This window comes from Alligator mississippiensis, chromosome 2, assembly GCF_030867095.1.
Source record: "Alligator mississippiensis isolate rAllMis1 chromosome 2, rAllMis1, whole genome shotgun sequence".
Classification (NCBI taxonomy): domain Eukaryota; kingdom Metazoa; phylum Chordata; order Crocodylia; family Alligatoridae; genus Alligator; species Alligator mississippiensis.
The window spans coordinates 291,046,525-291,063,303 of NC_081825.1; the positions used below are offsets into that span (position 1 = coordinate 291,046,525).

At 43.5% G+C, this 16,779-nt stretch overlaps 1 protein-coding gene across 5 annotated transcripts in view; it reads right to left on the reverse strand.

Moving 5' to 3' along the window:
* Positions 1 to 16,779, reverse strand: part of BRF1 (BRF1 RNA polymerase III transcription initiation factor subunit) — a 257,854-nt gene that overhangs the window by 46,448 nt on the left and 194,627 nt on the right. Inside the window, exon 16 of one of the 5 annotated variants that reach the window (XM_059723299.1) lies at positions 7,077 to 7,254. The exons of the other annotated variants lie outside the window; for them this stretch is intronic. Within the exon in view, the coding sequence (XP_059579282.1) occupies positions 7,248 to 7,254 (7 nt within the window). The 3' untranslated portion in view covers positions 7,077 to 7,247. Of the gene's footprint in view, positions 1 to 7,076; positions 7,255 to 16,779 lie in introns of those variants that run through there. 5 annotated transcript variants of the gene reach the window in all.

Genomic DNA, 16,779 nt, shown 5'->3' on the forward strand with positions numbered 1-16,779 from the left:
AATAAAAGATCTCACTCAAAGAACCTTGCCTGCCCAGGAAATCAAAGAAGCTTACCAAATTGTTCTGATTGTAAGCTAACCCTGCATATATGCCAACCCTTATTTTCAGGTTCATTTTAAGAAAAAAGGCTATTCTCCCTCCCCTGCCATCTCCAGCATAAACTGCTAACTACAGAGAAACCTTGAGCTGCTACTCTCCTTGCAGAATCGCACAGGGGAATCAAATAACCAAGGAAGGTACCCCAACAATTAAATTCACTAAAAATACCAACTAATAAAGTCCTCTGCACCAAAGATAATTCTGCCGAAGGCTTACCAAACTGACCTCAGCCTAGAATCCCATGGCAATACAAGGATTTGATGCCCAGTAGTGTAACTAAGGGGAAGGGGTAAGGCAACTAGGGCACCAGTCACAGTTGCCAACTTGGGGCACAAAAATAGCAGCTGCTGCACTGCTGTCCTGGCCCCCACCGCTGCCAGCAACCAGGCTGCAGGTGCTGCATATGAAAACTGTGAAAGTTTGGGCAGTGTCTCTTGCACAAAAATGCAAGACAGTGTCTGGGGCAAGACTGGATTGTGATAACCAGACTGCCACAAGAAACATCAGACTCCACTAATGGCTTGCAACCCATTAGGCGTTGAGACAGTGGAGTGCTTGCAGTACCAAATACCAGACCCATGCCATAAGATAATAACAAGTTATGGTAACAGTCCTCAAATCTTCTACCACAACTGAGCCTTAAAAAAAAATAAAAATAAGCGATGGTTAAAAGTATTGGCAGAGACCTGACACACTCATTACATAGATGTAACAAAACTCAGAGAGCAAGCCAAAAAGCCAAACGGCCTGGGGAAAAAACTCAATTGATATGTAGATGTAGTTTGTAGGTAAGTGTTACTAAAGAAAACAAAAGACTAAATCTACATTTCAAGCAAAACCTGTAAAAGGTGCACTGAATACAGGAAAAGTGTCCTGTATGTGAAATCCTCACATTTTTCAAAACAGGCATCCAATGTCCAAGGCGTTACAAATGTCTCAAGCATTCAATGCATGTCTGGAGTTTTGTAAATAGATTATCACCGGTACAATCTATTGCAAATTTGCCCCATTGATAAACAAATACCCCAAGGCAGGTCAGGTAACCAATGCCTCTAAGCATCCTGTTTGACCACTCAAAGCACCATCACATGTAATTGGCCTGTAATTGCAGTGGCTGTGAGAAACACAAGTCTTCACACCTAGACAAATGCAAAAACAGGAGCCAGGAAAATTTAACACTTGTAATATGATGGTCACCCTTTGCCTCCTTGTTTTGTTCGGACTTTAAATCATCCAACTATCAAGGAAAATGCTTTGAAGCTATACAATTAAACAATATACAGCAAGAAAGAACTGCCAGCATGGTGTGTGCAGTCCAGGGAAGACCATGCTGCCACCCAGCCAATAAGTGAAGGATCCACGCTGTGAGGCTGTACAAGAATAGCTTCCTGCCTGTGCTGGGTAAAGTTCTCTTTGCAGCTAAAATAGTACAAGGACTAATAGCTCGTTTTATATTGGGAAAGAGTATTTTTCTGTCATTTAGTTTTGTAGTTTGTTGGCAGTTACTAAAGCAAATCTTCCTGCTATTCATCAACCAAGTGTTGTGTCAATTCTCAGAGCGCTAGGTTTAAAAATCCATTTTTAAGTACAAGGGGACAGAACTACTCAGCTACGTCTGTTTGACCCCCATTGGATACTCTGGTCTTTCCCCATGCACCTCCCAGCTGCACATATCACAAAGCAGGTTTGGTAGAAGTAACAGGAAATTTCCAACTGATCCACATGTATCCAAAACCTCGACCCCAGAGAGATAAGGTGCTGCAATGAGCTCAGTGGACCAGAAACCTCAGAGATTCTCCATGGGCCACTTGGATCTGTGTTCTCAAAGTCTGAGAAGGGCCTTTGGCCATGTCTGTTGCTGCAAAGCTTCATAGTTTTAGGCAAATCTGTGTCACAAAAGTTGCTTGCAGCATGAAGGGCAGAGCTGGCTGGGTTTTTTTTTCAGGGGGTGGGAAGTTGGGCAACAATGGGTTAAAAAAAAAAAAAAGGAGGGGAGCAAGGGGAGGGGAGAAGATGTTTTCTCAGGGTTGACCAAATGCATCCAGCCCAACCCTGGGGGTCACATCTGTGAATCTCTTCCCAGTCTGCTGTGCTTCTCCCTCTCCCAGCCATCCCTGCGGCTCCTGCCTGTACAAACTCCTCGTCTCCTGGCCCCAGTGTGCTCTCCTACAAGCCCTGCTGCCATCCAGGCTCACTCACTGCCATCTCACTCACCATGGACAACGCACCAGTATGTCACAGCAGTGCCAGACCAGGACCCAGCCACTGCCCCAACATCATGGCCAGCACCACTGCATCACGCAGCCCACCAGGGAGCCCAACATCAGTGTACGTCCCGCTGTGCAGACACCTAATACAACTAACCCAGCTACTTGCTAACAAAGACCTGGCTTAGGGGGGCATCTCCCCACCCTGCTGTGCAATTGTGGCAGCAGAGCAGATCATCTGGTGCGGGCCCACTGTGGAACAAGGTATTGTTGCCCATAAAGCTACTGTCCGTAAAAAAGTACCATATTACTCTGGCTGTAGGTCAACCCGGCATATAAACCAACAATGATTGTTAGGGTTCTTTTTGAAGGGCAAAAAAAGGTTGACCTGTAATTGGAAGAGTAAAGTAAGTCATGTGCACCCCACTGTTATCTCAAAGCAGGAAACAAACCTAAAGCTCCACAAGCTCCAAAGTGAAATCTTTTTCTCTAAGCAACGTTTTTCTGTCTTTTGTTACCATTAATTTTTCCATAATACTTTTTAAGGTGTCGATGAACATGTGGGTGTATGTTTAAGTGACAACACACACGCATCCTAACTTCTAGAAAACACTACTGCAAATCATCCCACTTCATACCGAGGTCTCAAAGTGTGTTTGCTGATACTCATCTGCCAGAAAGTGAAGACCTGCAAAGTAAAGCATTTTGGCAGAATAAAGGTTAACTGTATAAATCACTTCAAAAAAACAAAATTTCAAGGACCTAATCACTGCCTCAGAGGACAAAGGGGCAAGCTTCTCTCCTTACGTTTCCAGGCTTAGCGCTGTGTAAGAATCAGTCATATGCTGTTTAGCTTCATGATTTGAATCTTGCTGGTGTTCATCTAATGATGTGATTAACTCTTGACTCCATTCTAAATTATTGTTAATTTATTAAGTGATTGATTGACTTGACTTTTGTCATAACCTTGATTTGACAACTGCACTGTTCAAACTCTGTTAGTTTGGTGAAAGTTCTAGTATTTGGTTTTCGTTAGGATTTTAATTTACTTTAATGGGCACACACTGATTTATTTTACTGTGTGCAATAAAACACATAAAAAGTAGAGAGAATACATTTTTTTTTTCCTTACAAAATTGCAGCAAGGATCACCAACCCCACAAGGTCAAAGGTAACCTCAGGTAATAAATCTGCAGGCTGCCTGGCTCTGTTTCTAAATGTATACCCATGTCCTTCATATGCTGTAATCTCAAAGATACCCAAACCATTAAATATACTGATGTAGTTTTTAACAACTAGTAATTTTTTTATGTAATTCTATCTCCTGAGCAGCACCTTGGAAACAACAGTTATGAATAAGAGGAAACAGATGTAACACTATACATGGGACTTCTCTTCTGTAGGGGTATTCAGTGCTTGTCAGTGCAGCATCCAAGTGATTTCCAAAATGGCACAAACACTGCCATAGCAAGGAAGTTTGGTGCCCAGCACAAAGCCCACAGTAGCAGCCTGCTCTCGCCCCATGCACAGATTGGGGGGGCACATGCCTCCCCATGCTTGCCCAGGACTGCATTCAGTGGCAGGAGCCACACTTCCCCTATCCCCACGCCCCCCCAAATGAGCCGCTCTTGTTGGCATCCTGGGCAGCGCTTGTTGGCATCCTTTCACTTCAGCACCCAGGGCAGTCGCCCCACTCCTCACCTCCTCCCCCCTTGCTATGGCACTGGACACAAAGCAACGTAACAAACATCAGTCACATGTTTGAAGACAACTGAGCTATGTCACAGTGTGACCTACAGAAGCCCTACTCTTTTCTCCCCAGAGTCTTATTTCCAAAGAAAATAAAACCACTTCCAACAGTCCACGCATGCTGCAGCTGGAAGACTGTCCAGTGCCTTTAAAAAGCAGAAACAAGAATGACCTACAATCTTTATGCTGCTGCTGCATTCTGAGGCAGATCATTTGCTCGTAGAGAACAGCCCATCTCACATTGGGTCCACTTTTATGCCTCTGATCCCTGCTCTGAAGCACAGGGCCCTGGTACACTTCATATGCAGTGTAGAAAAAAGCAAGGATGGAGGGACAATGCAGTGCCCAAAACAGAACTCATTACCCATGTTAGACTCAAGGCCTCCCACAGAAAATGCCTTGAAGCTCTCAATTTTCACTCATTTCTTGACTACACAAACATAATATTGCAATTCTTCTGTTGCAAAGAACTAAGAAAGATCACAGTAGGTCAGCATGTTTCTAACACTACGGACTGCTATTTTAAATTGCTGGGTTTATCTTGTGAATTAGGTGTAGGTGTTTGCACATCTAACAGTGCTAATACTATGCAGCACCCTGCAGCACCTTTAAGAGGACTTCCTGGCACCCTGGAGTGCCTTGAAATCCTTTCAGGGGTGCCTCGGAGTGCCACAACATGTAAGCAAACGTGATTCGCAAGATAAACCCAAAGATTTCATATAGCGAACCATATTATTAAAAACACGCGGACCTGTTGTGGTCTGAGTTTTCCGATTCAGAAGAATTGCTCTATTATTTCTTTGTAGTCAGAAAACAAGTGAAATCTAAGTGCTGGCATTTTCTGAGTGGTGTCTCAAATCTAAAAAGGCCAAGAACCACTGTGTTAAGTAATGGAATTCCTAAATGATTTCTCTTCTTTTTCTTGTGGTAATAAGAAAGCGAGGTCCAGCGAAGGATAGAAAAGCACGACAAATAAGGGAAGAAACTATCTTGTCTTCTATATGCGACTTTCACAGTCCCCAGCCATGCCACGAGGGTTGTTCTGCCTTCTGCTGAGCTGTTCTGGAAGAAGGTCAGGGCACAGCTCGCAGCACGATGAGTCACTCAAGCTACATTTGCCACATGCATCTTCCCCAGTCATATTCTAAAGCTTATTTCAAAATGATTCCCTTTATATTTAGTAACAAATATGGCAATGTAAAAATGAAATCAGTTTCCACAATGTAAATGTATGGGAAACATTACCAGGTAATGGAACAGCACTTACATAATGCCAGGGCTACAGCAGTCTGGCCAATTTACAACTAATTATCTAGATGGTGTGAAATACTATGTGAACAAACAGCATAGCCTCTTGAATTTTCTAGCAAGTTGTTATAAATTTCTACCACCATACCAGTCAAAGTTTAAGAACTGAAGTCATAATAATCTAATCATTAATAATGACCTTGCCTGGAAATATATGCAATGTCAAGAAACTATGCCCTCTGTGCACCTTCCTGCCTCGTTTAAATATTAGCTTTAATCTCAAGTGATTTTTTAAAAATATTATTCCATAATCTGGGGTGTTTATTTCTTATCTTTCCTACCCCATATAATGGGAGTCTGAAAAGTAACCACGTTTATGATCAATTTCTCTTAAAATTTAAGTTAATTGAAATCACCTGAAAACTTCCCTCTAACCTGCAAATCTAAGGTGCATCTCTCTCTCTCTCATACCACACACACATACACATGTATTTAGGTGCATGTGCCTCTCTCCCTACCCTTTCACTATAAAAGTGAATGAAGATACAGATAATGTATTCTAAAAGGTAACAAAAAGACCATGGGACTGGGGCCCAAAGGGAAGCCAGTTCAAGTACTGAAGGCTCCTCACCAGCAACCCAAGTCCATTGAGCTCCATCAGCTTGAGCAGCACATCATCCCTGCTGCAACAGCTCGATAAGCATCTTTAAATTGTAATCAGAAGGGTAATACGTTCTTTTTCTTTTTTGTGTCAAAAAAATTGCAAATGCTTATTTTTGCAAGTAACATTTAGGTGCCCCAAGTCCACACAAAATCTTTTTATATTAAGGTTCTTATCACTTGTTTTGGGTGCAATCTGGAAAAGAAAAATCACAGAGCAATCCTGGGCATTTTCTAACAAGAAGACTAAAAGCAAGACTAAGCGTTTCATACAGTTGCCATACAAAATTATCTCTGGGCCAGAATTGCTCATTTTTAGATTTACACTAAGAGGAAGGTAATTTTAGGCAGGAACAAATACCCATGTTGTATTTCTGAACTGCCCAGCTGACCTCAGCTGGAATGCTGCAAGAAGAATTTCTTCCTGATGGAGGGGAAGAGAATGGTATCCAATTTATATTAAACAAACAATAAAGCTGCTGTATAAGTAGACTTGATCTAAGCCTAAGACAAGAGGCCAACCCAGATCAATGGGGTTTTTTTCATTATTATTTTTAAATTAAAAGGTATTTTTAATCATTTTGGAAAACTGGAACATACCAATGAATTTGGCAGCCACTGGCTATTATTAAAGAGCTCCCCCACATATTCTTGGAAACTTTGCACTTGGGCATTTATTTATATGTTACAGATTTCTTTGAAATAAAAATCCTTCTAAGAAAAAACAACTGCAACCACATGAATATTTATCAGTACTGATCTCTGAACATGTTCCTATAGGCTTAAATTGAAACAACTTAGACAATGTTTAAAGTATAGGAATATGGAGACCTAATCCTCTTAACAGATGAGAGGCCTAATTTATTATGATAGATACTTAGCCTCATGACATCATTACACTTTGCATTTAGTCGTGTTTTTTACTTGACTATTTCAAGGAGTACTTTGCTGCCTCCCATAATTTGTTCTGGATAAGTAGTATTTTTATATTTTAATCCCAAATTACTTATCAGTCATTCCAAGACGAAAAACCAGAATCTTTAGAAGGAATAGTCTAAACAAAGAAATAAACTAAGACTAAATGCTGATCCACAATGCCATTAACTAACCGGGGGCAAAGGCATAAAAGGTAAAAAACTTCTAACACACACTGTTTGTAGGATAAGGAAAAAAGCTGTGGGCAGTATATATGCCTAGATAAGATCTTTGGCAATCGCACCTTGAATACATGAGTCTGTGTCAGAAAAGTTCCTCGTCTTCCCTGCTGCTTTCTTCAACTTCCTTCAGAGTCTGTGGCACACAGGGAAAAGAAAAATTAACCCACCTGGACACAACCAGGTAATCACCTGCCCCTAGCACCACCTTTCTCCTTTGCCTCCCTCCCTACTGCATTTCCCTGACAGCTGCGAGTAAGGGTGTGGAGAGGAGAATGAGTCAGAGGATAATCATATTTTCTTCAGTAAACTAAATCACAAAAAAGAAGCTTCTAAGAACTGGAAACTTGGATAGACAACTAGGAGGAGTATAAGAGGATGGATCATTAGAGGACGGTTTCAGGTTGGATGTAAGGAAGAACTTCTTTACAGTGCGGGTGACCAGAATCTGGAACAGACTTCCCAAGGAGGTGGTGCAGTCCCCAGCTTTGGAAGTCTTCAAGAGGACACTGCACAGACACCTTGCTGGGATCATTTGATCTCAGCAGTATTCTTGCCTAGAGCAGGAGGGCTGGACTCAATGATCTTTTGAGGTCCCCCTTAATTTCTGTGATTCTGTGACTATCCACTAACTTTCTCACGAGAACTTGCTATTTCCCCCACTCCGGTCTCCTCACTGCTGTGCATTGGTCTCTAGGTGCCTGCTCATTCTGGCCTTCGGTTGCAGGTGCTGGGGGAAAGAACGCCCACTACCGTAAACACCCGCAACACTGCTTTGGCAAAGAGTGCATGATTATCTGCTGTTCAACTCATTTAACCATTCACAAGTTAAAATCATGCAACAACCTATGAGAAGCACTAAATGTCCTTCCCATTCCTCATCACTCAACCACCCATTATAGGTTTCTTAGCTCCTGCAAACAGCCACACCTAACAGCATTAGCCAGCTCACAACATTAAGAGATCAGCTCCATGACAATTCAGATGTGAGAAAGCGACTGCATGCATCAGCTCCCTTCAAGGTCATTTGTAAAGATCTCCCTCACCGACCTCTCTAATTAGGCAGATGCACGGCTCGAAAAACGAAAGTTTCCAAGTGGCTGAAATCCACTTCTCAGGTTTAGGGACCATTTTTCTCAGGTTTTGTTCAGTTTTACAGAAATGCAAACAAGATTACACTATCTAATTCACATGCATTCATACCCACTAAAGATCACCAAGCTGGAAAATCTTGGCAAGATTTAAGTGGAGATCCTTGTCAAATTGTACAATTTTCCAATGAAGAAGCATTCATCATGTTATTAAAATAACCTTTTACTTGGATCTAAATGCTAAAATACAAAATCCACTGCAAATACCCTGCGAGGGGTGTTGAACTCCCCTGTGCATCTCATGAAAATATGCCAGGGGATTGTTTTACCAATTAGTTACCAGCCAAGGGAAAGCCTATTCCATACCACACCGTTCACGTGTGACAGGAGACGCAAGAAACAATTAAACTCTAGTCAAACAATGAACTAAATACCCTCCACCAGAGCATGATTTGGAAGAGAATAAACACCTATCAAGAGCCAAAAATCAAAAAATAAATTATTGGTACTAGAGAAAAATCTTGAAACGTCAACCTGAACAAGGTATTGTCCGCCCAAGTTTTTCTTGGTGAGGGTGGAAGATTTCCAAACGAAAATGTCATGCCAGTGCTTCTGTGCAAGTCATCATATAGAAATAAGGCCTGCAGCACAACACAAGACAGGACATAACACTGAATATCTCATTTTCAACAAGAATTCCAAGCCACATAGCAGACTTCAAAGTAGGACAGAGAAACAGGATATCAAAGGTAAATTAGACAAAAGAGCTGAAGACAGTTCTGAGAAACAAAAATGAATGGTGGAAAAATTAAAGCATATAAAAATGCACTTAAGATCTCATCTCAAAGGACCAATTTGTAGAGAGAACACACCAAAATCAGCATAGAAAAGACTTACAAAAAGCTTCAAATCTGCCAAACACCAGGGCTGTTCTCTCTCAACACTGCTGTTGCACAAAAAGTCCTCCTTACAGGGAAGCTCTACGCATCTAGTCTAGTCTACTCCACTGCCTGTACTTTGTTAGCAGAGCTTGCAAGGGTAACTTCAGCAACGGGAGAAACATCCTTGGTTCTCTCTCAACACAAGTGTCATCTGACCTCTGCTTTGCGTATCAACCAGATTCAGCTGATCTACAGTAGGGCTGTGCAACGCTTTGGTCGCTGATTCGATTCACTGGAGATTTGGCCCACGTTAGTGGCCGAACCTCCAAATCCAATCAGGAGACCCTTTAATTTCTCTGAATTGAATCAGAACCGTCCAAATAGACTTGGAAAGATCCAACGATTTGGACACAGACACAGCTTTAAATGTTTTTTCTACATACCTCAAGGTACCAGGCGGCTCATGAATGCTGCGATGCTGGGGCGGATGGAGTATCCCACAGGAGCATCGAGGGGTCCCCAGTCTGCTCGGCGGCAGACCTGGAAGCAGACCAGAAGCACTTCCAGGTCTGCCAGGGAGAGCACGGGGGGCCCCCCTGCACCCTTCCTGGCTAAGCGACTGGTGCCTCCTGGGGGGCACCCAGGGTCCCCCTGAGGCTGATCGCCAAGCCTGGGGGCTCCGGGGGGATTCCCAACATGCTTGGTGATGGACCCAGAAGCGGGATGCTTCACCCACCCTAGCGTTGCAGTGCTCAGGAGCCGTGCCTGGTACTTCAAGGTATGTAGAAAAAAAAAATGTAAAGCTCCATCTATGGCTGAATCGCTGATTCTCCAAATCAGCATCGTATCTTCAGATTTGGATTCGGCCAAATCAACTAATTGAATCACTGTCCCTGATTCAGGCTGAATCAGGATCCAACTTGAATACGGCCCGTTTTGCGCACCACTAATCTACAGTCCAGGCAAAACCTTACAGGCTTAGCAGCTCAAGTTGTTCCAGCCACCCAAAAAAACTACAGGATCAATAAACTGAAGATCTGGATTATTACACTGAACTGAGGAGAAACTGATTTGGAAAACTTGGGCTCCACCCAAAATATCAATGCTCTTCATAGATTCATAGATGCTAGGGTCGGAAGGGACCTCAATAGATCATCGAGTCCGACCCCCTGCATAGGCAGGAAAGAGTGCTGGGTCTAGATGACCCCAGCTAGATGCATATCTAGCCTCCTCTTGAAGACCCCCAGGGTAGGGGAGAGCACCACCTCCCTTGGGAGCCCGTTCCAGACCTTGGCCACTCGAACTGTGAAGAAGTTCTTCCTAATGTCCAGTCTAAATCTGCTCTCTGCTACCTTGTGGCCATTGTTTCTTGTAACCCCCGGGGGCGCCTTGGTGAATAAAACCTCACCAATTCCCTTCTGTGCTTCCGTGATGAACTTATAGGCAGCCACAAGGTCACCTCTCAACCTTCTCTTGTGGAGGCTGAAAAGGTCCAGGTTCTCTAGTCTCTCCTAGTAGGGCTTGGTCTGCAAGCCCTTAACCATACGAGTGGCCCTTCTCTGGACTCTCTCCAGATTATCCGCATCCCTCTTGAAGTGCGGCGCCCAGAATTGCACACAGTACTCCAACTGCGGTCTGACCAGCGCCCGATAGAGGGTAAGTATCACCTCCTTGGACCTATTCATCATGCATCTGCTGATGCACAATAAAGTGCCATTGGCTTTTCTGATGGCTTCAAAGCAAAATAACCCCAAAATATTGTCATGACAATCACAATGTAAGTACAATAAAGGACATGTATCCAGCATTTTTTTAGTCCTCAGCTAATGGGATTTCCACCACTAACATAGCATGTTACGTGCTGTTCTCTTCTCTTTCTACGCCATTTCTGGAACTAAAAATAAAGTGCACAGCCCACTTTGTTCCATTAGTACCTATGATCCTGGACATGTAGGAAAGAGTCATTTTCTCTCAGAAAATACACCTACATGTTCTGTCACATCAACATGCATTTGCAGATAGAGGTTTCAAGGTGAAATGCAAACAGGCAGCTTTAAGGTCCAACTCAGTCAGGCATATTTTTGCACATAACACTGCAAAAGTTCTACGGAGAAAAAAGGGATGCGTGAAAGGTGCTCACGGCCTATCTGGAAATAATGTTACCAAAAAATAATCTCCACATTAAACCTTTTTGCTGATCAGCCAGAATAGGCTCCGTCTTCCCCAGCACCTTTAATAGCCAAAACATGCAAAGAACACTTAAGTTAAATACAAAGAGCAAAATCACTGTCCAGGCTATGGAGATGCCACTGTATGCTCTAGAAAGAAAAGGGATACTGCTGGGACACTAGGACCATGAAACCAACTTGGAAACCCAATGACAATGGGAACAGAACGAATGCTAATTTAGTGTGCTATTCCAAGAGCAGTACTACGGAGAACACCCCTAAGACTGCACTGCAATTTGAGCTTTATACAGGCCACGACTTGAGCAATCTTCGGATGCACAGGAATAAGCTCTACCAAATAAGCCCAACTGGCAGCTGCTTGCTGTCAGCCACTGAAATGGAGCTACAAGAAGGATCAATAGTTACAAGCAAGGAGCAAAGCTACATACATTTTTTGTAAACCAATTTCAAATAATAATCACTCCTGAAAACTTGACTAAGGGCTTTTGCTATCTTTGTAACAAACATGATTTGGTTTTCTATTATGTATTCACATGCTTTTGTTCAGAGCAATCTTGTGTACAAGAGATTCAGTTGTGCTTTGCAGCCCTGCTTCATTTCTTCCGAGGCAAGTTTTTCATGAGATTAACCTGACATTTATTCCCTCGATAATATATCCTGTCCTCTTTGATATCATTGCCATTTGCAAGTACATAGCAATAAATAGGCTTAAATTTTTCAAAAGTAGTAGTGACTTGAAAGGTCCTTTCGTCCTTAAGTTTTTTGTGTGGGTTTTTTTTTGTTTTTTGTTTTTGTTTGTTTGTTTGTTTTTGGGTTTTGTTTGTTTTTTAGGGGTGAGGGGAGGAAGGCAGGGGTTTGGTACAAGAGATTTCATTTCACAAGTACTGGAATAAGATTTCTGTTCAAGTATAAAATAAACTAAAAATGTTTTCTTCAAACCTCAGTCCCCTCTCTTGCTTGACTTCAAGAATTCAAGGACACTCCTTGGTACAAAATGAGGAGTGTTTTCTCTAAAGCGCATCTAACGTGGAAATTATTTGATTAGCATTTTAAAACAATTTAACATGCTGTCCTTAGATAACTCTGAATCCTGTTTCCTATTCAGAAAAGACATTAGTATAGACCAACTGTGCAACTGGGTAATTGAAATTAACTGTAATAACTATTATGATAGTATTCAGTATAAATCAAGCAACTGTTCAGGCACTGAATGCTTAAAAAAAGCCAGCATACTAAAAGCAGGCAGATGTTATTGCACTGTCCAATGTAAAAAAAGGAAAATTATTTTTTTCCCTCCAGGCACCAGTCGGTAGGTCTACACCCACTGGATATGTCATTAGGTACATGTACACCCACTTCACGCATCACTGTGTATGCATGCATTGTGTGCATTGTGCTCCCTGGTATTGCCAGGCATACTTTGTCTCAAACACACCTCTGCCTCCCACTCCCACAGGCCAACCTTAGAAATGCAATGGTGAAGCCACTCAAGGATACTTCTGACCCGTGTTGACTTACACACAGGTCACAGAGTGGCTGTGGTGGGCCACCTATAAGGCAGCTTCACTGCTGCATTTCCCAGTTCAGTGTACACAAGGGCTAGGGACAGAAATTACACATAAACTGGTATAAGTGATTGGAAACCGGTTAAGTCTGTAACACAACAGAAGTTCAGTGCACATAAACTACTTTCAAAATGGCCCAAACAGTTTAATATAAACCTAAATGGATGTAGTGTCAGATTTAACTGATTTAGGTTAAATCGGTTTACTGAACTTCTATCCCAAATCCCCTCCAGATTCAAGGTAACTCACAGTCCCCTGGCATCCCAGGATGCTTTGCATCTGCCCCACAAGCCCACATGCTAGCCTTGGTCCAAGCTGGCTGTTCCAGATGACCAGGAATGACTGAATCAATGGCTGCTCCAGATAACCTGCAATGACTGAATCAATTCAGCTTCAGGGTTTTTGACTGTCTGTACTTAGCCAAAAGGGACAGATGAGTAAGCTAAGCTCAAACATGTGTGTACTCAGCCATAGGCAACTGGCAGGGGGTGCACAGGGGTGCACGTTCCCCCCCTGACAGCCAACACTGATACGGTCCGTAGAGCTGGTGTTGTCCCCCCCGACAGGGCTGCCGCCGTTGATGGCTTCTGCGAGTGCCCCCCCAGATTCAGGAGGCACTAGTCACTCATGTACTCAGCAGTGCTGGGAACCCACAGAGACGTATCCATTGTGACCAAGCACTCAACATGCAATGAAAATTGTAATTAAACTGAGTGTCCCTCTACATGTGCAGGTAAAGGCACAATGGGATCTAATGCATGATCCACACAATCGCACCTCCTACCATTCCACAATCCTGGGCTCCCCCTGCAATGGCAAGAAGACCACAGGTGCCATGATTTCCTAGCCTTGGCCTGGAGGCTGAGAGATCGTGGCAGGTGCAATCTCCCAGCCACAGGGGTTTCACACACCCCCAAGGCTGGGAGATCAGGGCAGCTGCACCTTCCAGCCCCAGGGGCTCATTGCACACCCAGGGCTGCTGAGACCCACCTGAATTGCAGCCTCAGTCTGCAGCTGCTGGGACCTACCCGAATCCTGGCACCAGGGGAGACAGTACAGGAACCCAGCATCCACAGCTATGGGACTCTGGTTCCTAGCAGCTGCAGGGAGCTTCCAGAACCCCAAATTAGCAGTTACTGGGGCTAAGAGTCCCCTCAGTTGCAGGACACCTAGCCCCAGCTGGGTAGGCATGGTGAGCCCTGACAGCTGATGGGGCTCCCAGCTGCAGTGGTAACAGCTTGATAGCAGCCAGCTACAAAATTAGTAAACATTTTCAAGGTCTAACCTTGTAGCTATGACACCATAAAAAGCTCTAACCAGCTACTTTGCACTTGTAGCTGGTTTCACAGTTAACCAGATAATTATGATACCTGTAACTTGTAGAGAGGACCTGATTTAAACAAAATAAGCATTCCAAAATTACTCAGATTTACTTCCTTCAGTTCAATATCAATGTTGATGTTGATCATTTTAGTGCAATCTTGGAAATGTGTCCAAATAAATTATGTCTTTTTTTCTGTCAGGGATATATATAATTGTATCCAGTTATGGCAAAACAAAATACTCCAAAATCCAGTGAGCATTGGAAAGTACTGATAGATTTGATGCCCCTTCACTTAAAAGCAAGATCTCTGCACAGTCCTTAAAAATCATTCTGAGAGATGCCAGCAATAGCAAACAATCCTAAATTTTCTACCCAGTATTTGTTTGCTTTCTATGCAAAATCAAACAGCAGAGAAGCCAAATGCTCTTTGGAATGTTTTCCTATTAAAGGTAATTATTATATTATCAATAGAGCTGTATTAAAAAGGCAGTTTGCCGAGATTTAACTTCCTCTGTGAAATGCTCAATACTCTGTCTACATTGCTGAGAATCAATAGTTACACAACACTGTAATATTTAATTACTTATCAACATGGATCCTGGTTTCCCCTGATAAAAAAAAAAAAAAAAAAAAAAAAAAAATCACAAATTCTCTGATAAAAGCCCCAAAATCTGTGATAAAAATGAAAGGCCCTCCACAGCCCCCTGACCCTGCTGGTGCCCCTCACTCCTAACTCACAGCCCCCACAGCTCTGCTCATGCCTCTTGCCCTTCACCCACAGCCTCTGCCCTCCCCCTCCTCCCAGCCCTGCCAGAGGGGCCCCCAGCTGCCAGGGCTATGGGGCCTGCATTCCCCTGCCTCCAGCAAGAGATGGTGGCTGCTGCAGTGGAACAGAACCCCCAGCTCTCTCCCTGAACCCTGCTGCTGTAGGCCTGGGCCAGGAGCCAGCTCCCTGCCACTGCATGCAATTCCCCCCTGCTCCCTCCCACACACACCTACCTGCAGGAGCTGCTCTCCAGGCTGCCTGGTAGCCATGTGCATATCCATGCACGTGGTGCCCCCTGCCTGACTGCCCTCTTCCAGCTCTCTCCCAGACCCTTGCAGACTGAAACTCTGCCAGCCTGCAGAGGGCTCATTGCAAAAACGGCAAAATCTGCAGCTTTGACTGCTAAAATGAGAAATATGTGTTTTCTTCCAGTAAAGGGGGAAATCCATGTTTTACTCCATTTTTCTGAGGGGAATGGAAAGCCCAGATCCCTGTTTATCACTGTGACAACCTCAGGAAGACATGTTTTCTAATGCTGTAAATCCTTATTCTTTGTAATGTAAAAATAAAATATAACAGTTTTAAAAGGCACCCATCTAAAGGGCCTTATTCTGAGTCTGCTTACAAACATATTGTCTATGGTCAGGATTTATACCTACGTGAAAATTACTTAATTACAAATACAGTTAAGAGTGATTCACATTCTAAAGAAAATGAGAAGTGCTTTAGCTTAAAACTACAATAATTGTATTTTACAGAGAGAGAGAGATTTAGGAAGGCACAAGCTATAGCTCCTACTTTCTTCTAAAGACATTACAGACAGCATAGCAGGATAACCCTGGCTATACTATGATGACCTTAGCCATGTTCAAAATTAAATAGTATGAAGAACACTTTCTTATACGAATGCAAAAGGAATAACTCCATAATGACAAACTGATACGCTGTAGCTGCATACGCACATTCAAATGATCTAGAACAATTCTCCCAGTTTTGTTCTCCTGGTAGGACTTACCCAGAGACACCTGAACAGAGATATTTGAACGCTGAGTCCCTGAAGAACAGAGAGCTTGCAGTGCTGAGGCTGCACAGCCAGAGGACCCCTGTGTACACATCGCAGCATGCTCTGCAGGCTCCATTAGTCTGCCTGCAAACAGATGGCAGCAGAGCTGCACAGGGCAGCTCTGACCGGGTGACCCAGGGTGCCTCACAGGTTGCATCTCCCTGCAGCAAAATGTAGCTGGAGCAAGAATCCAGCCCAATTGACACACTGCCTCATGCAGAGGGAGTGAGGAGGGGGAAGAAGTGGGGGGGGGGAGGAAGCAAAGCACCCTGGGATGCTTGACAACTGTACTGTTTCTCTTAGAAGAGAACATGCACAGACATTCACTATCACAGGAAAAACTCTCCTGGAAGTGATTTAACCCTGGTTATTCCCAGGTTACTTTTCTCTAGGAGCAGCCATTTTTGCTCTGGGAGAAAATCCCGAACATCTGTATACTTGTAATTTCTACTGGGTAAGCGGTAACTCTCCCACAGGAAACTGAATGTCTGTACGTGGCCTGTATCTATACTGGACCTGTGTTTAGGTCACCTAGCACCAATATTCTTTTCTTAGTTTGTCAAGTTCCCAGTAGTTAGGTCTCAATACTCTTCAGATGGAACTGGGGACAGAATCAATAGTTCTTTAAGACTTGGTGTCACAGCGGGGTCCTCGCGGAAGGCCGTGATCTCCTTGAGGCCCTCTCACCGTGCTACTCTGGCCCGAGGGCACCCTCCATTCTCGCCCGCCACGTCTTGATGTAATATGTAATAGGGAGGCTGCCTTGTGTTTCCTCGGGCCTG